Source organism: Crocuta crocuta, unplaced genomic scaffold (assembly GCF_008692635.1).
Source record: "Crocuta crocuta isolate KB4526 unplaced genomic scaffold, BGI_CrCroc_1.0 scaffold30, whole genome shotgun sequence".
NCBI classification, from domain to species: domain Eukaryota; kingdom Metazoa; phylum Chordata; class Mammalia; order Carnivora; family Hyaenidae; genus Crocuta; species Crocuta crocuta.
This window is the reverse complement of record NW_027528345.1, coordinates 7,483,330-7,508,379: the sequence shown is the minus strand read 5'-3', so window position 1 is coordinate 7,508,379 and position 25,050 is coordinate 7,483,330. Positions and strand designations below refer to the sequence as shown.

At 38.4% G+C, this 25,050-nt stretch overlaps 1 protein-coding gene across 2 annotated transcripts in view; it reads left to right on the top strand.

Annotated features, from left to right (window-relative positions):
* SLC38A4 (solute carrier family 38 member 4) overlaps positions 1-20,711 on the top strand; it is a 70,636-nt gene extending 49,925 nt beyond the window's left edge. For both annotated transcript variants that reach the window (XM_077753253.1, XM_077753252.1), the window contains 10 exons: positions 3,957-4,038; positions 4,129-4,211; positions 4,306-4,364; positions 5,234-5,509; positions 5,621-5,700; positions 7,036-7,136; positions 8,868-8,992; positions 14,662-14,806; positions 16,161-16,258; positions 17,854-20,711. In XM_077753253.1, the coding sequence (XP_077609379.1) occupies positions 3,957-4,038; positions 4,129-4,211; positions 4,306-4,364; positions 5,234-5,509; positions 5,621-5,700; positions 7,036-7,136; positions 8,868-8,992; positions 14,662-14,806; positions 16,161-16,258; positions 17,854-17,955 (1,151 nt within the window). In that variant the 3' untranslated portion in view covers positions 17,956-20,711. The remainder of the gene's footprint in view (positions 1-3,956; positions 4,039-4,128; positions 4,212-4,305; positions 4,365-5,233; positions 5,510-5,620; positions 5,701-7,035; positions 7,137-8,867; positions 8,993-14,661; positions 14,807-16,160; positions 16,259-17,853) is intronic.
* The last annotated feature ends 4,339 nt before the right edge of the window (positions 20,712-25,050 follow it).

Here is a 25,050-nt window from a genome sequence, read left to right as displayed (position 1 = left end):
ACTCTTCTTCCTCTCTCAGTAATACCAGCAGCATCCAGTTTCTTAAGTCAGAAATCTTACGTATTATCCTAAACCTCTCCCTCTCTAACCCTTAGCGTCCAAATACCAACTCCTGTCCAGTCTACAGCTTACCTGCCTTGTGAAGCTCTCCTCTCCTAGTCTCCACCATAGTTCAGGTGATCACTATTTGTGCTCAGACTCTTGCAGTAGCCTTTTAACTGGACTTTCTGCCTTGAGTTTCCCCTGCTCTGATCTCCAGTTCATCCTCCAGATTAACTTTCTCGAATTCAAATCCAGTCTAGCTTCTCACACAAGTGAAATTCTTTAGCATGCTCTCATTTTCAGGGTAGTGCTTAAATTCCTTGTCCTGATATAAAAGAGTCTTCATCTTTCATCCTACTCTGATACCTTTCCTATCACACCCATATCTACCTAGCTTCTATATGTCCTGTCATACCATAACAAATTATATTCACTTCCCTTACTTTTGTAGTCCTGCCACACACACACACACACACACACACACACACACACACACACACACACACTCATTCTTTGTTCCCATGTCCCATGGCTTCTCTAAACTACTAGTACTAGTTCCTTTGGGCTCCCTTGGCCCTGTTTGTATATATCTGACATGATACTGCTTTTAAAAAAATATTTTAAGACCCTTGAGTAGAGAATAGACTTTTAAGAGTCCAATGCACCTAAATTTGAGTCTGCTTCTGTCACTGTCTGTGACTTTACTCCTCTGAGTCTAATTTGTCCATATATGGGAATGGGAGTAATACTCCATCTCACAAGGTCATTGTGAGGATGAAATTAGATAACATATGGCACATAATGAGGGCTCAGTACATCCTTTCCTCCCCAGTTCTCGGATTCAATGTCACCGGAGCCCTCCTTTTTTTTAAATGGGTATTTTTATGATTATGAGACAAATATATGCTAACAGAAAAAACTGAAACATGACATAAATAAGTAAATTATAAAGATGTTTATATGTCATCCTTAGAAATAACTATTTCAGGTTTTTCTCTATGTGAAATTTAATAAGTATATTGTTACTGTTAACATTGGATCATCTTATAATACTGATACAGCTTCCTTTTTTTATTTACCTGACAACATGCCTTGACTGTATTTGCATATTCTTCTTAATGGCTTTGAATTTTCCATTGTACTAAAGTACCATAACTGGTTTACTGAATCCCTTACTGATGTTGGATGGTTTCCAGTTTTTCACTACTACAAATTGCTGCAATAAATAAGTGTGCACAGAAATCTTGCAGGGAAGTAACCCTTCTTAAACAAAATCACTGGAGGGGCGCCTGGGCGGCTCAGTCGCTGAAGCATCGAACTTTGGCTCAGATCATGATCTCAGTTTGTGAGTTCAAGCCCTGTGTCAGGCTCCATGCTGATAGCTTGGAGCCTGGAACCTGCTTCAGATTCCAGGTCTCCCTATCTGCCCATTCGCTGCTCACACTCTGTCTCTCTCTCTCCCAAAAATAAACATTAAGCTTTTTCACTAAAAGAAAAATAAAATAAAATCACTGGAGTGATCTAGGATTTTCCAAATTCAGCAATTCCTTTAATAAACTTTATCCAACTTTAATGGCTCCTGCTAAAGGACAGTTGGTAAGCAAATAAAATCCAGGCATATCTTAATGATTTATATTTGTTTCTTTTCATATTTGTATATAGTATGACTACAGCCCTGGGTAGAATTTGGCAGGAGTTTTGGGATTGTTTTCATCTTACTGGTTTTCCGGCCACAGCATAGATGCTCCCCATTCCCCACCAACAGACTGCTTTACATTTGGTTCAAATTTTCAGCCTATTTAAGACTTAAGACATCAAGCATTTCATAGGATCACCTCAGAGTTGATCTAAGTTACTTGTTTGGATAACTGAAATACCCAGACAGACACATATCTGGCCCTAAACCCAAAGGGCTGAGGGACAATGACACCATCTGTTGCTCAGAGTATAGCTACTAAATAATGGAATAAACTAAAAAATGGTCTCTCAAGATGCACACACATGAAGGAAGTATGGCTTTAAGGGACTAAAACAAAATTTCATATATCATTCCTGAAAATGCTCTCACTTTGGTTACTCCATGTGATTAGCAGTTATTTTAGCCTAAGGGAAATCATTTGGATTTCTGTATTTAGCAACTCCACATTTAGAGCATTTAACTTTCTCAATCCCCTGAAAAATTAACATTTACCACAGGTGTTTCAACATTAGCAGAATAATGTTGACATTACCCAGACAGGTCTGGATCATTCTAAATTTTCAAAGACCAAACACATTAACAGTGGTGACATCACTGAAAGTCAGCAATTAATAGCTCTAAAATTGAATGGTATCTCACTGAGCCAGTTAATCAGAAATATCTCCTCTGTTTACGCACCATAAGATTTAGCTTTAGCCAAGGTCTTTGTAAAGATTAACCAAATAATATTTACAGAAGACACATCAGGTATTGTAAAAATCATTTCACTTCACAATAGAGAAGAAACACTGGCCTGGGGTCAGGGATCTTCTATTCTGGATGTGGTCTGTCATTTTCAATCTGTGTGATCTTGGGCATGTCATTTAAGCTTTCAAACCTTTACAGCTTCAGCTGTGGAATGAAGATAACATACATTTTGCTGATTTACAAGACTTTTCAACCAATTAAACGGAATAAAGTGCAGTACTAAACAACATAGGGAATTCTATCACCATTATTACTTTTGTTTGAGGTTAAGGAAATATTTTGAAACTACTAATAGCACAATTTGCAACTTAGAAATCTGCTTTACATGTCTGTGAGCAAAACTTCTCCAGAAAGATAGAGCAAACACTGTTTTTGGCAATGCAAAACCTGTCAGTTTTATTTTTAAGTTAATAAAATGTATTTTTTAAAATGTTGTCAATGTTTATTTTTGAGAGAGAGAGACAGAGAAAGAGAGAGAGAGAGAGAGAGAGACAGTGCAAGCAGGGAAGAGGCAGATAGAGGGAGACAGAATCCAAAGCAGGCTCCAGGCTCTGCGCTGTCAGCACAGAGCTGGATGTGGGGCTTGAACCCATGAACCATGAGATCATGACCTGAAGTCGGATGTTTAACTGACTGAGCCAACCAGGTGTCCCAAAATGAATTTTTAATTTACTGGACCATGTGTCAAATTAGCATTCTACCTCATGGGAGTGGATGGACTTGGGAAAGATGTTGCATAAATCCTTACAACTTTTGGCAAGATTGTATGTTATGCCTATGTATACATACATATTTTTCCAAGGAGAGGGCTTATAGATTATATCAGATTTTCAGAAGAGTACATGATCACATGTGGATCTTTTATCTAGATACTCAAGAGCTTTTGTCACTTGGTATGATTTCTTATTTGGTCAAAAGGAGACTGGGATATACAGAAAAAAATTCACTGACAGAAGTGGAGAAGCTGTCATCTCTTCCATTATTTTATCAGTGCAGTCAGCCTTCAGTGTAGACAGTTAGTGGTCTAAGGCTTTGGGTGCCCCTCAGGGAGGTTACAGAGGACTAGGCTAGCACACAGTCCTGTCCTCTCTCCTCTGGCCGATGCCTGTTGTTGCCAGACCCCTGATCAAACGATGGACATGAAAACAGTCACACTCAGTACAGGCCATCATGACTTAGAACTCTGATGGAACAACTTTACTAAAAGCCTCAGAGCTGGATTAAAAACAAAATCAGCATTGATACTGTTAGCAAAGGTCCATGTGCAAGAGCCAGAGGGCCAAATAGCTATTTTTGAAAAGAACTTGGATGCAGTACAAGATACACTGGGTGGCTTTTCTTTCCGTTTGGGGAATAAGATGCTCATCTTACGGGAAAGACTGAACGTCCTAAAGGCCAGGACTTCTCACAACTTGCCTGTAACTTAAGTGCTATGTGCACCACTAAGCTGTCATGTTTTCCATTTTAGCAATGTCAAGCTACCTCTTTATCATTAAATATGAGCTACCTGAAGTAATCAGAGCATTCATGGGACTTGAAGAAAATACTGGGTAGGTCTGATGTTCTCTCTGTAACATCTGTTAACTCATTCTACTTGGTCTTTTCTGATCCTGATATTCTTGTCATTCTTTCTCTTCTAGAGAATGGTACCTCAATGGCAACTACCTCGTCATATTGGTGTCTCTTGGAATCATTCTTCCACTTTCTCTTCTTAAAAATTTAGGTAAAGTCATCTTTAATTTTCATTTCCTGTTCTAATAGGCAAGCCGATTGTAGATATCATATTCACCTTCCAGAATTTCTCTGCTAACTTTTAGGTTACCTTGGTTATACCAGTGGATTTTCTCTTACCTGCATGGTGTTTTTTGTCAGTGTGGTAAGTGATCTATTGACATGATCCTCGTAGGTTGGTGAGCACAAGACACATAGTCCCTAAATTAGCGTCCTCATTTTTGTTCAAGCACTTAACTAGCATGAAATACTTCTTACATCACAAGCCATTTTATTATATTCTAATTTGGAATCAGAAAAGAATAGTCAGGAATTTAAAAATAGTTGAGTTAGAATGTCAAGGCCATTGCTAATAGTATGTTCTAAGCACACTGGATATATATTTGGACAAAAGGAATACTTCAAGCAGTAATGTGACAATGACCTAGTATTTAGAAAGGTGGAAGAAGTGAAGAGTCCCAGAAGGGAAATGAATGAGTTACAGAATTATTCATATCTACATCAGTCAGCCATTTTCTCCTACACTTTCCACCCATGAAAAGAGGGTAACCCCAGTGGAATTAGAGAAGAAATCCTTCTCCCCATTGCCCCCACTCCCTGCCAAGAGGGAAATGTTTGTAATATCCTGTATACCAAAATGTATACAGTATTTTCCCACAAAGGCAAAAGAGGGGAAATTTTTTGATAATCCGTATTATATTAGTTTGAAGAAATAGACGATATGAAATGTAGCAAGGAAATGATCATCTTTCTCACAGAAGAATATGGATGACTCTTAGAATGGATTCATGTATTGTCCTATTGATTCTCAGGGGCAACTATCCTTCCAACTTAGAGCAGAGGCTGGAAGGAGTCTCCATTGTCCATTAGTTAAAAAGGAATCCTCAGCAGAGGCCCCTCACCACTACCCCATAAGCTATATACATGGATGTTTGTTTCACTGTTTCCCCTCAAAAGGCTGATTTTTATTTTTCTTTCTTTCTTTCTTCTTTTTTTTTAAATGGCTGGACCTAGGTGATTTACAAGAAATTCCAAATACCCTGCCCTCTACCTGTTCTGGATCACAATGTTGGAAATCTGACATTCAACAATACACCTCCAGTGCACATGGTAATGTTACCTAACAACTCTGAGATTAGTGGCGTGAACTTCATGATGGATTACACCCATCAGAATCCTGCAGGGCTAGATGAGAACCAGGCCAAGGGCTCTCTTCATGGCAGTGGAGTAGAGTATGAAGCACACAGTGATGACAAGTGTCAACCCAAATACTTTGTGTTCAATTCCCGGGTAAGTGATGAGCCTACCAAAATGGCCGATCTTCATTTTATAAGCTGAGATGGGTGGAGATTGCCATCTGTGTTGGAAGGCTACACATGTGCTATTGTCTTTGTTTTTCAGACGGCCTACGCAATTCCCATCCTAGCATTTGCTTTTGTGTGCCACCCTGAGGTCCTTCCCATATACAGTGAACTTAAAGAGTAAGGCAGCCATCATTTTAACATTCTAATTTGTTTTGAAAATGTGCTCATATGTTCCGAGGTGCTTTACACAAAAGTATGGTTAATGGCTTTCCCCAGAGAAGGTTTGTGTTACATATCACTCATCAGTAATGTATTTTAACCAAAAAGGCGTTAATCAGCCCCCTCACTACACTACCTTATCTGCTTCCTTCTCTATTTCTTCATCTTAATGGGTCACAAGAGGGATTTAGGGCAGGGGGAAAAAAGCACCAATGGCTAGAAGAATTTCGGCAGGAATGAGAAATCTGAATTTGAATTTTGCTAGGAATGAGGTCACCTCAGCTATAAATGACCACATCCATGAAGACCAAAAATTATGGTTAAGGTGACCTTGCTAAGCCATTGATGTCACTTGTGGCCAGTCCCGAACCCTTATCTAGAAGTCACTACAAGGGATGTGCCAAAACCTGGCCTTCATTGTCTTATCTGTACAATGGAGACAGTGACTAGACAATCTTGTTTCTTCTAGCTGAAAGTCTAAGATTCGTTAATAGGCTTTTCCCTTTGAGGTTGTTGACGTCTATTTAGGTATGAAGTGTGTCTGGGCCCTCTAGCACTGCTTTCCGCTTTACCTTTAGAGAAGGGTGGCCTATAAGAATTCAGTTTATTTAACCCGGATATCAATAACCTCACTCTTTATTAAGCACATTGATACATACTGAGAATAAGTTGATTTAACTTATAAAAAATTTTTGGAACACCTTCAATTATTTTTGTTTTACTTGGAAAATCACATGTAGCATCTACTCTATACTTGATCTTAACCAAAGATCAAGAGGTGATAGCAGTTACTCCAGAAGCCCAGCAATTGACTAAGCAGCTGGGTGCCCTCCAGAATGGTTTTCAGAAGCTTCTAGGCTTTCTGGTGGTCTGGACTCATGCAGTTGTGCTTTGCTGATTCTAGTAAGTGTGTGTCCTTTCACATGAAAGATGAATCCCATCTCACTATGAAGTATAAAAGCTTTCTACAGTAGGAGCCAGTTTGATCTCAGTGTTAATTACATTCTTAAGTACTCAGACAACTATATTTATCAACACAAAGTAAACTAGTCTTCTTCTAGGAAAATGGTTGTCTCTAAGATGGATGGAGTAGTATTTAAGAAAAATGGAAACAAATCCCCACGGCTCTCTAAGACAAGTTTAAAGAAGCTTTGTTTCTGCATGAGATATGTGGTTTTTTATTAGCACACAGGCATACATTTTTTCACTATTTAAAAAAAATTTAATTATAAAAAAGGATACTTTCACAAGTTAAAAAACCCAACAAAGCTCAGTTTTTTGTTTTCATTTCAGTCGGTCCCGGAGGAAGATGCAAACAGTGTCAAATATTTCCATCACAGGAATGCTCATCATGTACCTGCTGGCTGCCCTCTTTGGTTACCTAACTTTCTATGGTAGGTCACTCTGTCAAAGTCATTCTCTTTGTGCAAATCCTAGTTGGACTGATCATTAACCTGGGTAGATATAATTCTTTTAATTACCCTCTGTAAGCAGCATGATCTATAGTTCATGTGGTCAACTAACAGGCTATTTTAGCCTTGTCACTTGACCTAAGAAAATGGGACCTGAACAAGTCTAGCTAACAAGTTACAACAATTTGAATTCACACATGTTTTTATAAAAACCACCCCTCAAATTTAAATTATTTTCCTTAAGGGATAGATTATATTTGACTTTGACTTCTTAGGCCATCTCATGCTAGAAGCAATGACTGAATCCAATTGTATGTTGTAAAGTTCTTTTGGTGGAATAACTAACTATTAAGCAAATGGTAGGAAAAGGGTGAAGTCCTCGAGCTGGAACTTGCTTCTTGTTTACCAGTCAAGTGGGATCTGGGGGCTTGGAGCATTAGGCAAGTTTTTCTGGCTTATCCCATTCTATTCTGTTATAGTGAACAGTTTCCTGAAAAAAAAACATGAACAAATTCCACTCAATCTGGGAATGCGCTACCAAAAACAAAAAAGTGACTACGCACACATTAGATTTTTGCCTAAAACAATTTCTCTATGGCATTTTAATGGGCACAAAAAAAGGATTGTTATTGCCCTCCATTGAAGCATAGCCCTATAGATAAATTTCGGGGACTTAAACATTGACCTGTTATCACTAATCAATGTTATCAACATAAATATATCTTTTATTTAAAACTTCCTTAACTTTAGTTTTTTTCCTTCTGATTCAGTAAATTAAGTTGATTAAAAGACAAATTGTGGAGGAAAAGAGTTGGGAGGGAGCGCCATTTACTTGTTGTTGTTGTTTTTTTTTTCTATTTGACTAATAGTTGCGTATTAACCAAGCATTCACTTTAGACTGGGCATTAGTTGCTTGTTGGTTGTGAAGTAGTAAAAGTCAAATCAATCCATTGAAGATTTTTACCCTGTTTTGTCTGATTTGAAGGGAAGTAGGGAGCAAAAAAAATCCAACTACACCTGATTTTAGGAGCATCTTCATGTTATTCGTGTCTGGAATTCTAGTGAATAAGTTTTCCAGGAGAGTGGCATCTTAATTTTAGATCAGTATTCATTGGGAGACCCTGTTAAAATCATGCTAATTCATCCTTGCATGTTACTTATACTGATTCTAATGAGTTTTATAAGTTTGAAAAATCCCCAGAAGTATGTGCATTGGAGTCATGATAGAGTCATAATTATTGAACTTGAAAAAATACTAAAACCATTTGTCCTAAGGCTTCCATACTAGGCTCAGAGAAGCTGTGTCAAGGCTCACTGAGCAGGTGGGAATAGAGGAGGGGGTGGGCAGAATGTAAGGGACAGTCTGGTGGGACTTGGACCTTTCATCCCCTTCAATCAGGGCACTTCAGCTTCTCATCTCTTCTGTGAGGCTTCTGTACAAGCAGAGACAGACTTATCACAAAGCAAATGAGCCAGGGAGGCATCTTCACAATTTTATTCTAGCTTCTTTAACTTCATAAGCTTCATGACCCCCTTGTTCATTTGAAGAAAGGTCACACAACTAATAAGCTCAAAGATAGGATAAAAGCAGGCTTCTAGATTCCCAGACCTGGGTGTTTCTGTTGTACTGTGTTCCCTTTGTAAAACATTGCTTTTTGTAATCAATATTGACTTGGCAACACCAAACTGGACCCATTCTCTTCTTGTTTGTAGGAGAAGTTGAAGACGAATTACTTCATGCTTACACTAAAGTATACACATTTGACACCCCTCTCCTCATGGTACGCCTGGCAGTCCTTGTGGCAGTGACACTAACTGTACCCATTGTCCTGTTCCCAGTAAGTACCTGAAGCTTTGATGAAATATTGCTTAACCTCCTAGATTAGATAAGTTCCAATTTTACATGGATTTAATGATAATATCAGTCTGCACTTGCAATGCCTGAAGACATTTTTATATAACATTTTGGAGCTTTAATTTAAGATGGACAATATAACATGTAGATTCAAATATTTTTTGATGTTAAACCCTTTAAAATATTTTGAGAGAGAGAGAGAGAGAGAATCCAAGCAGGCTCCATGCCATCAGCACAGAGCCCAATGTGAGGCCCGATCTTGTGAACCATGGTATCATGACCTGAGCCATTATCAAGGGTCGGATGCTTAACCAACTGAGGCACCCAGGTGCCCCAAATGTTAAACACTTTTAAAATGTAGGAGGAAAAAAAAAATCATAAAATTTCTATTTCCCAACTTTATTGGGGTCAAAATTTTTTTGTTAAACTCCAATTCAAAAAGATCTTGAGTTTCTGTCTGTGGGTTAGTAGAAATGAGTAGGAGGTCCTAAACTTCTGGAACTTGAAAGGCAAAAACTACATTACTTTTCGATTTGTTGTCTTTTCATCAGTTCTGAAGGTATTTAATATTCCCCTACAGACTGTTCTGCTGCAGTCACATTCAAACGTCGCCTTATTTAATCTGGTTCCTTGAAGACCAATGAGAAGGGGAATCATATTATGTAAATTATGTACTAGAACTTGAAATTTCTTGAAAAAGAGTTCTATTTTCTATCGTATATCTTTTGTCCTATCTCTAAAACTGATGCATGCCCTCTACCAGACTCATACTGGGATCACCTCTTCTTGGCATTTGCCTTTGGCATCACAGAGCAGGGCTCGTTGAGATTTACATGAGTTAAAACCACCACCTATGGATAAACACAGGTCTGCGTTCTCCTGCCAACTCTTCTCCTTTCATAAATACTCAAGTTACTCATTCATTTCAGGGGGAAAAATAAGCGACTTAGTAACCAGCACTGTCCTGTACAAAATGCTCCATACAGGGCCCAGCATATAAGGACTACTCATGTAATGACACTGTGGTCACTTTAAATGCAGCTTGTGTCCTGAAATATTTTTTGACACATTCCTTTTTCATGAGGGCATGAAATCAGATCCTTGCTACTAGGAGGGCTAATATTTTACTCCTATATAATATCTTGCCTTGCATATGTCTGAAAGTATTTCCAATGACATGCATACAGCTTTAGCCTAAAATCAGCTCTATCGTCAGTATGAGTTAGAAGACAGCTGTAGACAGAAAGTGTACCATAGGGTAAAATCTCTAAGCAAACAGGGTCTCTGAGGAAATAATGTTGAAAGCCCTTCTTTTTGTGTATAAAGAGCTCACTAATTTTTGGCACACAGTAGGTACTCACATTGTTCTGGAGTCACAGCATTTTATAAGAGAAATCTGTTATGTGGTTCTGTATTGCTTTATTCATAAGTCCTAAATATAGCATTTTGAGGTCGTGGTCTCGGGAGATTAATGGACTTGGCTGTGGTCGTGCAGTTAGTCACAGTTGATTAATGTAGTGCTCACAGAAGGACACTTATGGCTGAGGTCAAGATAAAGGAAGTGGGAGTCATACTGATGGCCATTTTACCTCAACCTTTAAAATCTCCCCATAGAGGTTCTTTCTCTTGGGACACACAGGGCAATGGTATAAATCTGACCAACAGGAACAATAGTAGTTCAGAAATATCTCCCATTAGATGCCCCTTAGAATCAAAATTGATCATCAGAACCAAATTTCAGAAATATAACTGTTATCCTTAAGTATTTTCAACCTAACATTAGCATTTATGAAACATGCTGCAAATAATTCTGTCTTTGACCTTACAATGTTCCACTGAGATAATCTGTAAGTGCCCACCTTCTCCTCGGGTTAAAAGTCCTAGAGGTTAGAGATATGTACAGTGACTGGCACAGAAGTCAACAACAGTTGCCCAGAAAAATGGTCTCCAAATGAATCTTGCCTTTTGAGATGTAGAAGCTGCTTTTCCTAGCAAAAGCATAAGCTGCTTCCCCTGCCAACATTTGCCATAAACTTTAGTTTGGGGGAGGATCTGGGCTAAATGAGCCAAGTGTCCATGGGTATGATGTAGGACATAAAAGTAGACGTGGAGCCAAAAAAAGCCTCCTCGTCCCAGTCAAACCCACAAGATTACCTTCAGACGGTTTCTCCCCAAATTGAGAGAAGTTATTAGTGGTGTGTTTATGATTTAGAGCTATGATTTCCAACATGTCAAACACTGAGCCATGCACGGCAGGGTTCTCCCAGTGGTTCCTTTGAATTAATGCTGGACCCATAAGAAGTGTATTTACTTTGCTTTGATATCTCCATATATAAGTAATAAAAACAAAACCTGATCTGGATTAAAATCTCAATTTTAGGTATAATTTTATATTCTACTTCTTTCAACAAAGGATAATAGGCTCTTTTTCTTATGAGCCCAAGACATAGTAAGGGTGTTGCTGTTGTTGGTTGGATAGATTTTCCTTTGATTACTCCACTTAATATCTTATTTCTCCAGTTAGGCCAGTTTTTTCCATAATAAAAGACCTAGTGAGTACAGAAATGATTACCCAACAAATGAACAAATGAAGTGAGTTCCTATTTCACTAGTAGCTCAACATTTCTGTTTCCACTGTTGCGGGTGGGGGTTGAATGGGGGAGGGTGATCTATTATGGGACTGTACCTCCTTCTCAAAGACTATTAGTACCATTTTCAGCTTGTACTTCCCTTTATGCAGTAAAGTTCACCCATCAACATGAATAGAAAACCAAATCATCCTAATACGTTTATCAAGAATATACAGACTCACATTCCATTTGCCACACCTTAAATAAATAAATCACATCTCAGGTTTTCTAGCTACTTCTATTTTATTTTGTGATAGTGAAGTCATTTTTTTCCACTTATGTTGCCTTCAGATCTGTTTTTGAAGCATATGTAGACATAGAAATATGGCAAATGTTGCTGTGAACTGGAATAGAGTAGTGGTCCACAGGTATTTCCAACACTCCTATCCTAAGCAGTCTTACAAGGTGAAACTGATTCCCCTCTAAATAGGATTGATTTGTTGTTGTTGCTGTTTTTAAGAGTTCAGACCTAAGGTTCCCACTTTCTACTGCCTCCCAGTGGGTCCCCAGATTAGAACATAGCACCTCCTAACAGACTCCTCTTCTGAATACTCTCTGGAAATAACAGGTTTTCTCTAGAGCTGTAAAGGACCTTTCTGGAATCCTTCTGGGTCAGAGGCCATGGCTGTTGCTAAGGACCTCCCTGCCCACTGCATCTGACCCACATTTCCAGGTTCTTATCAGTTTGTGTCAGTGGAGAAAAGGCACTTAGACAAGTGAAACAGCAGGCAGTGCTTTGTGGGTAACACGCCAGAGCTGCCTTGGTCCTGACATGGGTAAACAGAACTGCTCAGGACCTATTGATCCAAGCTCACCTCTCAAGGCAGGATTTTAACATAGAATGACCAGCAAGTTTTCATCTATTCTTTCCACAACCACCTCCCCCCACAAGCTCCCCTACCATCTCCCTGTTTGCTCCATGATCCTTTCTAGGAAAGCACTGGCAATTCTATATGCCTTCAGTTCTGTCTGGGATTTTGTTATTCTTTAGTTGCTGTGAGGAGCAAGCTTTCGCCATTTATTCCAACCATGATTCCTGTAAACTTTCTGTACTTTTACATCATCAAGCCAAACCTTAGTCTTTCTCAGAGCCAGGAGACCCTAGGAAACCACATTCACATTCAGGGGCCCTGCATGTACAGGTTTACTTCCAACTCAGCTTATCGAATAAGGAGTATTCTTTTAACAGAAGACCCACCTCCCCCCAAAAAAAGCACATACGTAAGTCCTCTGCCTGAAAATAAGTTGTATTCTACTTGTTTATTCTATAAGTTTTGCACTTTCAGACAAATAAATCCTTAAGCCATAGGGATGTACCATGGAAAGCTTATGTTGAAGCCTAATAGACCAGTTTAGACAATATCGAATAAGCACGGAGTATGGATCATGAAGTAGAATTAATGGGCAGCTGGGGAAAATGTAATCAAGCCATTTGCTTTCTTCAGCCTACCTTTCAAAGCTAATTTCATAATTTTCACTAATCCAATTTTTAAAATCCTTTACAAAGTCACTCTTAAACCATTTCCAGAGACTATCTGGTTTGCCATTCTGGAAATGAAATTGCTTTTGAAACCTAAACAGATGGCTTTAATTTTTGGTGGAGCGGTATGAAAGGAATGTCACATTAGACACTGCAAGCAATTCGGCTCAAAGTTTTTGTCGTTCATACATGTGTTTCTAAATGTATTTTACATTTTTGGTCTTAAATGAGTTCCCATCTCCCCACCAGTAACAGACTTCAGAAGTAAAATTTTAATTGGGAAATCAATGCCAGCATTTCTAAATATGTGAAGTCCAAGCTTAACTGGAGTGTTCACTTAATTGAAAAGCCAAAAGACTAATGCCACTAAGTCAAAAAGTGTCCTCTAAAAAAAGATTCCAAAGATAAGAGTATTTTCTACTTTTCTACTTTGTTAAGCTGTTCAAACATGCAGGGCATTCCCTCCACCCACAAGGATCTTTTTATTATCCAGTTACAGCACAGTAACTTGAAAGGCTGCTACAAAAGGAGCCTCTCTTGACCTTTCACCTACTTATTGTAGCTGCTGAAGTAGGGCTGAAGTCTGTCAAGGCTCCTGAAGGGAGGAAAGGGATTCATTCTGTTCAACTTAATTCAACATGTATTGAGTGCCTGCTGTGTGCAAGACACCAAACAAGAAACTGAGGAATGCTAAAGTTATTAGGTCCTATTCATTACCTTTTGTGTGCATTTGTGTGCATTTATAGTCTATAACTGAAAAGGGGGAGATAAAAGGAAAAAAAGGGGTAGTATACAAAGAGTATCATTTTTAAAAACATTATGTGGCAAGATAAACCTTATGTGCTAAATACAATGCTGAATTAAAAAAAAAACAGATTTCTAAAAATTCCATTTACAAACAGGGCAAATCAATTCAGTGCTTGTCCTTAATACTTACTTAATCCCATCTGATGACCCAACATGTTTGGAAATCAAGGATTTTATTGTGTCCCTGAATTCTATGTCTTATCTGCTATTTTCTCATTGAGATTACTTTTAAGAAAAAATTCTGAAAGCTGAGAAAGTGAGCACAAGGAAAATAGTATCTCAAATATCAGCATCAAGGCTGCACAACAATATCAACATACTTTTTTTAATATTTATTTTAAAGAGAGCACAAGCCAGGGAGGGGCAGGAAGAAAGGCAGACAAGATTCAAAATAGGCTGTGCACTGAAATCAGAGAGCCTGATGCAGAGCTCGAACCCACAAACCGTGGGATCATGACCTGAGCTGAAGTTGTATGCTCAATCGACAGCCACCTAGATGCCCCAAAACCAACATACTTAATAACTGAACTGTACACTTAAAAATGGCTAAGATAGTAAACATTATGAATATTTTACCACAATAATGAAATTCTGAAGAATAAATCAGCATTAAGATCTTTTCTAGGAGAAAAAGGAACAACACAGGAAGTGCTTTAGAGTAACAAGAATATTTGAAATAGTAGACAAAAATCAAAAACAAATTAGTAACCTTGCCTTTGAACTTTCTTGTTGCAGATTCGTACATCAGTGACCACACTCTTATTTCCCAAAAGACCCTTCAGTTGGATAAGACACTTCTTGATTGCAGCCCTACTTCTTGCACTTAATAATGTTCTGGTCATCCTTGTACCAACTATAAAATACATCTTTGGATTCATTGGTAAGTGTGAGAAAGGCTTTATTTAGTCATCTCAAGCAGATACCTCCTTAAATGGCAGACAGGGAGCTGGTGGATGGAGATACCCACTCCATCTTTGACTCATGGGATTCCTGTTAGCCCAGCCCAGCCGGGCTCCAGCTGGACACCTCCCCTCCCTCCCAGGTGACTCGAAGTTATTCACAGGATCAGAAAACGTCAACAGTAAAAGCTACCTTATAGGTCATCTAATCCAGCTGCTTTATCTGACAGAAATGGAGCCCCATAGAAGTCAAGTCATATACTGCTCCCCACTCCCCACTCCATCCAAAAGTAGGGCATTCTAGGAAACTTAATGTAAGCCTCAATGGCATAATGCAATGAAGAAATTATGATTCATTTCTATGGAAGTAGTTTTGAGCATCCAGACACAAAAGACAGCCTCTCTTGGGCTCTTCTGATACCTTGCGACACAACATTGCTAACAAATGCAGAAAATAAATCGATCTAAAACATTCACAATGGTTCAAAGCCCATGGCAGCTTAATGCCAAGATGGAGTGTAGTTCTCAGGGAAGGGACTTGGTGACACCACTCTTGCTGCTTAGGGGGCGCTGCCTCCATAATGCTCACTGCAAAACATATTCTGAGTGCGACTTTTACTTTTTGACATTTTTCCATAAAGGCAGAAATCCTCTTTGGATTTCTTTCGGTTAGTGAAAACGGGTGCTAACATAGGTCCTTCCTAAAAGGAAAGTGGCATAACACAAACTTTTGAAAAGTGGAGAATACCTGTATCTTGGAATTGATCCAGGATTTGAATTTAGGTCTTAACTCTGCATCAAAAAGTAAGGAAGACAGAATCTACCTATAGGATGCTTTCTCAGGTCTGTCAGTATCAGCTGAGCATTCATGGCCATTTTTGGAGGTGGAGGAGGTTGTTTTTATAAAGCATATTCCCTTAACTGTGTGGCCTGTTAATATAGCTTTCATCTGCTGATTTCAAGGGTTACTCAAACTTTAAATACAATATAAAATTTTTTGGAATTCAGGGTCAGCAACTTGAAAAGTTAGAATTGGGTAAGTAGGCTGGGTGAGGAGTGCAACTTCTTTAGTATGTGTTTCTATTGCCAATTGCCTATACATTTTTAAGTCAGCTTTTTTATTGTTTACTATGTATTATGTGTACTTAGGATACAACTATGATGTTAGGTATAATTTTATTGATAAGCAGATCTTCCTTGAATAAGCAACCAAGTTTACAGTACTTTCAGTGCTAAGATTAGGGTAGCATTAGACTTAGTTTCTTTAGAGTGTATGACCTTGAGTCTCTGCCTTGCTGAGTAAGACACTGACCTGTCCTGTGTTTGTCCCCTCAGGGGCTTCTTCTGCTACTATGCTGATCTTCATCCTTCCAGCGGTTTTTTACCTTAAACTTGTCAAGAAAGAACCCCTTAGGTCACCACAAAAGGTTGGGGTAAGTAAGCGCTGCAATTTCCCCCATTATAAATTGCTTTTCAACTTAGGGTAAACCAGAAAATAGACATGATCAGAAAAAATTGATGAACAAGAACCGAAAATCGGAGATGGGCTGGAACTTTAGTGGAGAGAAAGAGGGGTAGATTTCTGGTACTGACATGATTCCAGGATTTCTTCCTATCATATATCAAGTATCTTGTGTTGAGTCCTTTCTACCTGTCAAACATTAATGGAGTTTTCCCGCAGACATCTATGATACCAGTTTCCACCACCAACATTGCACCACTATCTATAGGAAGTTATGTGGGAAGGAATTAGGCTCCCTGACAGTGTTAAGAAATGATTGAAACATTTTAGTCATATTTTTTAGCTTAGGAAGGCCAAAAGATCCTGCTTTGTTTCCTTCTCCATAGTACCTTGGTGTGGACTGAGATCCAGAACAGAACCATCATTTTCCAGATAATAAAATTAAATTCTGTATCTAAAGATGTTAAGTGAGAGCATATTTCTTTTCCAAAATGATGTTGTAAAAACATATTCCAGAACAAACAGTTTTTCTAATTATTTTTTTAATGTTTATTTTTAGAGAGACACAATGTGAGCAGGGGAGGGGCATAGAGAAAGGGAAACAGAATCCCAAGCAGGCTCCAGGCTCTGAGCTGTCAGCACAGAGCCCAACGCAGGGCTCGAACCCAAGCCACTGAGGCGCCCTTTGTTTTTCTAATTATTAAACAGTCATTGATAACATTTAATTAAGTCTCCCATCTAAGGCTTAAAAACAGTGCCTCTTCCTGAGTTATGCTGAATGTTGCCTGAGAGTCATTCACTCCTCAGGACTGTTCCGGGACCTCAGGACAGTTTGGTATCCAAAGCTCCTCTCATCATCTCCCCCAACCTTCCCCTGAATTCCTAGGCTCTCTAGTCAGTCTTGCTTGAACTTTTACAGTGGTGTGATCTTGGCAGATTACTTGTCCTGTTTGTGACCCATTCTGAGTTTGATGTAAAAATGAGTAAAATTGTCTCCTAGATCCTTTCTAGTGAAAGAAATTTCAGCTGTTGCTTCCTCATATATAGAGTGAGGCAGTTAATCCCAGTGGTGGTAATATAAAAGGCCCCTTCTACTGTTTTACACACACACACACACACACACACACACACACACACACACATTTAAGAAATATGTAACACAGATTAGGCTTTTGTTTTTATCGGTTTACTTTATAAATTTTATCCTGCCCTATATATTATAATATGCCCTTCTTCACCTCAAAGATTGTGAGCACACTCAATGTCATTCTATCTTTTTCTGTCACTTGGTTTTTAATGATTACAGGGTATTCCATCATTTTGATGTACCCAAATCAACCACATCTCTAGTTTGAAGATTTAGGTTAAGTCTCTCCACTGTATTCACAGAACCCTCTTTCCTCAACTCGGGTTCTAAATTCACTCAACTGCTAGGCATGGACATCTGAGCTGCAAGAATACAATTCAATATACCAACCAGATCGCTGCCTTTAGATAAACTTTTAAGAGCAAACTGTGCTAAATAATGGTTTTTGTGTTTCCTAACAAGCTCTCTCTGGTTTACAGGCTTTAATTTTCCTTGTGGTTGGAATCATCTTCATGATTGGAAGCATGGCACTCATTATAATTGACTGGATTTACAACCCCCCAAATTCCAAGCATCACTAACCCAAGGAAAAATACCTTTTCTATTGGAAATGGTTGCAAATTATGTTGCAAAAGACATTTGAGTTTTATTGATTGGAATGTTATTCATAGGAAATAACAGGAAGATTCCAAAGATGTTTATAGTAACATCACCAGGCACCGTGGAAGAAAAACAAAAGCATCATTTTTGTCAAGAATGGCTGCTTATAGGTTTAAAACCTGTGGTGCGCATTTCTACCCAGGTTTTCCTAGAGCTATGTGATGTATTTTTGCTGTTGCACAAGCAGAATAAGGGTAGCTATATGGAATGGTCATCAGATACTACCCTTTCCCCTCCCCATAAAATTACCAGATACTTGTATTCTCAAAACATACAACAAAAATGCCCTGGTGGCAAAGGTATCACCCCTTAATACCTTTTCCCAATCCAGCACCAAATATTCTAGATCTATTTAACAGAGGCTAAAGCCAGGTCTTATGAATAGTCCCCGTAAGGTACATTCATGATCAGATAGCCAGCTAAAACATCTTATTGTCAATAGTGAAAGAATATTTTGCCCATTTTGTTTGTGACATTGAATGAATGACTTCTTCATTCAATAGATTTTTGGTAAATGTTAAAGATGTCTTATTAAACATAGGCATATTGTTTATTTTATTGTGCTTTACTGCGCTTAGCATTGAGGGTTTTTTCTTTTTTTTCTTTTTCTTTTTTTTCTTTTTTTTACAAATTGGTTTGCGGCAACCTTGCATTGAGCACCACTTTTCCAACAGCATTTGCTCACTTTGTGTTTGCCACATTTCGGTAATTCTCACAGTATTTCAAACTTTTTCATTATTATATTTGTTATGGTGATCTATGGTCAGTGATTAAGACTTGCTGAAAGCTCAGATATGGTTAGCACTCTTTAGCAATAAAGTATTTTTAAATTAAGGTATGTACATTTTTTTTAGACGTAATACAGTAGCACACTTGGCAGGCTATAGTGTAAACATAACTTTTATATATGCTGGGAAACCAAAAAAATCTATTTGACTTGCTTTATTATAACATTTGCCTTATTGTGGTTGTCCAGAACCAAACCTGCAGTATCTCCGAGGTATGCCTACCCGTCTTATGAACAGTCCCTGTAAGGTACATACATGAATGATCAGACACCAGAACACCTTACTGTCAACAGTAAAGGAATATTTTGCCCATTCTGTTTGTGACATTGAAGGAGTGCCTTCCTTGTTCAATATTTTTTATAAACGTTAAAACATCTTTCTAAACAGAGGAGCTTTATTTAAATTATAAACTGCCTGTTCTGGAAGCATTTGCTCTTCAATATTAACCTAGTCCTCTTGTCATGCTTTTGTCCTTGAACAATGCTCTCCCCCTCGTCTTCCATTATCATTCACAATTTTTAGATAGACCACAGTTCATGTGGAGCTACATTACCCAGTATTGTTTGATACATTTTTGATAAACATTCAGTGCAGGAAACTGTGATTGCTATATGTGTATGTATATAATCTTATTCTGTAGTCATCAGAATTTTAGTGTATGGTACATTTGATTTTTATTTTTTACATGTGTAGTTTTCTCTCTTCACAGTCAAAACGTTTATATTATTGAGGGTGGGGGCAGGGAATTATGTTGATGTACTCAAAAAATCCATTTGTATGTATCTGTCTATTGGGGATATTTTAAATTAGAAACCTAAGTTATATATAGTTCAGTAATGCTCTTTAATGTTTACAATAACATAATCATCTACAGGAAAATAAGTTCCTTGTTTGCAAATAATTATCAGTGCTAAGGTTGTTCTTTTAACTTAGCATGTCTACAATAGTATTTAGTTCAGTTTAGCTTGTACAGGGGTCTCTGACATTCATTTGCCATTTAATGCAGCGTTGAATGGTCCTCCATAAAAGTGCTAACACTACAGAGATGCAAACCGTTATTCTTGCTCAGTTCTACAACATGCTTACATAAAATGGATTTAAAAACTAGCACTTGCTTCCCAGAATTTCTGGACTTTGCCACTTCCTCCCCCCCAAATCAGTACGAAGAACATTTATTGTATATTTTTATATTTTAGTAAAGCCAAGTATGAAATACAAGTATCAGCTAAGTATAACATTAAATCATATTTCAATAGGGTTTTTTGGATTGTGCCTTAAGATATACATTTGTTTTATATATTATTTTCTAGAGGCATAATACTGTCAAATGGTGCACTTTGTTATGGAAATTGAGCATTACTAGACACTATCATAACTTTGGAGTCACTATTATTGGAAAATACTTGCCAAATAGCATCTTCAAGATAGGTTTCCATTTACATTCACCTAAAGCGTATGTCAAAATAAAGTGGAAAAAGGTACCTTCTGAGTGTTAAAGGTTTAATCTGAATGTATTTAAATGTAAATATAAAGATTAATTCAAAAACTGGGGAAATATCAAGTCTGTATATAGTTTGAATACTTTACCTTTGAAATTACTAACTTGAAAATATCCACATCTGTAATTATACAGATATTCAAGAGCAATACTACAGTGCCAAATAAAGCACCAGTTTTTTCTCATGGCAATTTTCAGGATTAGAGCTCACATAGACTGCAGGGCAGGCTTACATATGTTAACTTGTACTGGTTAATTTAACCCCATTTATAAACAGATGAAAATTTATTTTCTTATTTCATTTATAAGATGGTTCAATGTACTGGGAGGCTTTTTTTTTTTTATTACAGAAAGTGTATATTGGTATATAATAAATGAACTTTTCAAATGACTATGATTTGATTTTATTCCTATTGTTGAAGGCTATAAATTTGTACGTGAGAAATTTTAATTTTAAATATTGTCTATGGTACATGTTCTATTTTCATTGTTACTCTTTAAAGTTCTTTTGTTTATTCATTTTTGAAAGAGTGTGAGCAGGGGAGGGGCAGAGAGAGAGAGAGAGGGAGATACAGCATCTGAAGCAGGCTCCAGGCTGAGCTGTCAGCACAGAGCCCAATATGGACGAGGCTTGAACCTGTGAACCCCGAGAGCATGACCTGAGCCAAAGTCAGATGCTTAACCAACTGAGCCCCCCAGGTGACTCTCATTGTTACTCTTGATGTATAATTAACATTTGTAGCTGTCAAAAAATAGTTGCCATTTTGTTTTGGCAAAATACACTGCTAATCCTAAGTTTTGTTTTAAATTTTTAAGTCATCTCCACACCCTATGTTGGGCTTGAACTCACAACCCTGAGATCAAGAGTCACATGCTCTTTCCACTGAAGAAGCCAGGCACCCCCTAAATCGCTTTTGTTAGTAAATAAGTTTTAAAGTTTATTTTTGAGAGAGAGAAAGAAGATCCCAAGCAGTTCCATGCTGATAGCATGGAGCCTGACACAGGGTTTGAACTCACAAACCATGAGATCATGACCCAAGCTGAAATAAAGCAAGAATCAGACCCTTAACTGCCTGAGCCACCCACGTACCCCCTGAAATGGTATCTCTTTGTGATTCATTTCTATTTCCTTGCTGACTAGTGTTGGAAATTTTTCATGTGTTTACTGGCCATTCGTGTTTCCTTTTGTGAAGTGCCCACTCAAATCTTTCAGCCATTTTAATGGTTGCTAGTCTTTCTTGTAAATTTTCAGTTCTTTATATATTCTGTACACATGTCCTTTGTCAGATGGCAAATGTATTTTTGTCAGTCTATGACATGCCTACTCATTTACCTAAAGGTATCTTAACTATATCTTTTTGGGGCCATGTCTTCACAGCTTGAAGTTCTGTAATTCCTGTCTCACTGGGATAAACCTCGTTAGGATGGTATTGTTATAATTAACATTTTGCTTTTCAAATTTGGGGAGGAAGTCTCTCTTTTTTGGGTAGAGTGTAGTCTGTTTTCTTGCCTTCTAGTGAGCTTTATTTAGTGTATACTAATGTACTTCTTTATAGAAACATAGATAGATAATTGACTATCTAACAATGACCTTTGCTAAGTCACTTGGACTCTAGGTTAGGAAACCTAGTACTACTTAGATAGGCCCAGGACATCAAAAACCCTTCCTGGCGACATGTAATCAAGTTCATTAGCTTTCTCAGTCCTTGTTACAGGCACATACAGATGAAACAGGAGAAATTACTTCATGTGGCTTCAGTCACCAGCTTGGAAGTTCTGCCACCTCCCCTGGACTCTGTATGTCCTTCATGTACACAGCAGTCTGCCAGGCCTCTGCTTCTTTGGCATGTACTCTCGTGACACTCTTTCCCCAAGAAGATACTGGGTACTAATTACCCAGTAGGCCATATTGAGGAAACTGATTGAAAAAAAAAAAAAAATTTTCTTAGACCCTTTCTTCACACCATACACCAAGAGTGGAAAAATGCAACAAGAAAGGCAAAAACTTAAGCAGTGGCATTTTAGGAAGAATGACCTGACAGCTGCCTTGGGAAGTAAGACACAGTGGAGGAAATTACATGGGCAACGATGGACCACAGGACTATATGGTAGTACATTAAAGAGCATTCTAGAAAACACCAGCTACCTGGGCGCCTGGGCGGCTCAGTCAGTCAAGTGACCGACTTCAGGTCAGGTCATGATCTAACAGTTGGTGAATTCGTGCCCTCCTGTATCAGGCTCGTTGCTGTGAGCACAGTCTTCTTTGGATCTTCGTTCTCCCTCTCTCTGCCCTTCTGCGTTCATGTTCTCTTTCTCTCTCAAAAGTAAATCAACATTAAAAACAAGAAAACACCAACTAGCAACAAAAACAGACAAGTATTATGTCTTCATACATTAAGGATATAAACAATAAGAATGGGCACCTGGGTGGCTTAGTTGGCTAGGTGGCCCGACTCTTGGTTTCAGCTCAGGTCATGATCTCGCTGTTCAGGAATTTGAGCCCTGCATCAGCCTCCACAGTAACAGTGCAGAGCCTGCCTGGGATTCTCTCTCTTTCTCCTCCTTTCTCTCTGCTCTTCTGCTGCTCATGCTCTCTCTCAATTGTTTAAAAAACAAACAAGCAACAACAAAAAACAATGGAAACTACTAAGAATCTAATAGAATAGGGCAATGGACATGAAGTCACAGAAGAAAAATGAATGGTGAACGAGTTTAAGTCATTTGACCTCACAGTGAGTCAAAAACATGCAGGTAAAGAACACAAATATAATTGTTTTCTTGGTCATATTACTAAAATAAAAGTTAATACTCTGTGCTGGGGAATGCAGGGAGTGGTACACTCGTTCAATGCTGCTGGCAAAAATCCTGGCTCAGCTTATGTGGAAGGCAGGCTGGCAACACTAAAGGTGTTGAGGATGTTTGTGTAGTGGGCAGACAGCCCCCAAAAGCTCTAATCCCATGAGCCCTTAAAATCAGAGAACTTTCTTCAGCTGAAATCAGAAAGATTCAAAGCATAAAAGGGACTCAAGCTTCCACTGCTGCTTAAAGACAGAAGAGACCATGTAGAAACAGAAGGAAGTGAATTGTGCCAACAACTTAAATGAGCCAAGAAAACGGTTCTCCTCCTGAGTCTCCAAACAGGAGCCCAGGGCACCAATGCTTAGAGCTGAAGCTTGAGAGACCCTAAGCATAGTACTCTGCCAAGCCAGCCAGACTTCTGACCTACTGATCTAGCAGATAAGTGCGTGTTTTAAGTTGCTAAGTTTGTGACAATTTGTTACAGCAGCAGGAAACTAGGAAATACAATGTTCGCATCTTTTGATCCACTGACTTTTCTAAGAATCTATTCTGAGAAAGAAATCAGAGAAGTGACTTGACTTATGTCTACTAATGTATTCTTTCAGCATATAATGGTTCTGAAAACTACATTTTTGAAACACTCCATATGTCCAAAACTGTGGAATGATTTAATAAATCCTAGTAACTTCATAGGCTGGGATAGGACATAGTCATTAAAAATGCTTAAGAGGGGCACCTGGATGGCTCAGTTGGTTCAACGTCCAACTTCGGCGCAAGTCATGATCTCATAGTTTGTGGGTTCGAGCCCCGCATTGGGTTCTGTGCTGGCAGCTCAGAGCCTGGAGCCTATTTCAGACTGTGTTTCCCTCTCTCTCTGCCCCTTCCCCACCCCGCATTGGGTTCTGTGCTGGCAGCTCAGAGCCTGGAGCCTGTTTCAGACTCTGCGTTTCCCTCTCTCTCTGCCCCTTCCCCACTCATGCTCTGTCTCAAAAATAAATAGACTATTAAAAAAATAATGCTTTTGAATCATTAACAAAATGATAAACTATGGTATAATATTAAAGTGAAAAAATGCTTCCTTACACCAATTTTACATATTAAAAATGCATGGAATAGAACAGAAATAGGAAAAAGGAAACAGACATAAGTGCTAAAAGTAGATATCATAGATAGCAAGATAAGGGAGGTTAGTCCTCAACCTAGATTTCTGTTATTTTCTAAAAATTTTCTACAGAGACCATTCCTTTCACAGTTATGAAAAACTTAGAGAAACATTTTTCTGTCAACTTAAATTTTCCAGAAATAACTGAAACGTGCTGCCAATTTCTATACATTTTTATATTTTCAGTTGAGTCTAAAGGCTCACTTGGAGGAGAGTACAATTCACAATTGGGGAACAGTCCCTGATGATTGAAGGAGAAAGGATGGTGCAGACCCTCCCCAGAGGTGAGGCATGGGGAAGACATAAAGAAAATGGTGCAGCTCAGCCAGCAGGCCAGATTTCAGTCCCAGATTCATGGTTTGGGCAACTCCTTCAATTTTACTGAGCTTCAGTTTTCCCATTTCTGTTGGTGTAATTTCTATGTAATGCAGTTCTCAAGATGATTTAGTTTAGAATCCTTAGAAATATCAGAAAGCCCTTATATCTTTAGTACAAATACTTGACAGTCATAAGTAAGGGATCATCTGAGTGCTCCACACCATACCTTGCAGCCATGATTTCTGCAGCTCAGTCCTGAAAATGTGAGTGAGGCTAAGTCCAATGCTTCTGGGGAATGCTCCCTCCTTGCCACTCAGGCTGAATAACTTAACGGACAAATATTTATTCAGTGAAGACCATGAACCAGATATGGTCCTAGGCACAAGGATACAGAGTAGTCCTTGTCTTTAAGTAGCTTCTAGAGGAAGAGGCACATGTATACAGATAGGTA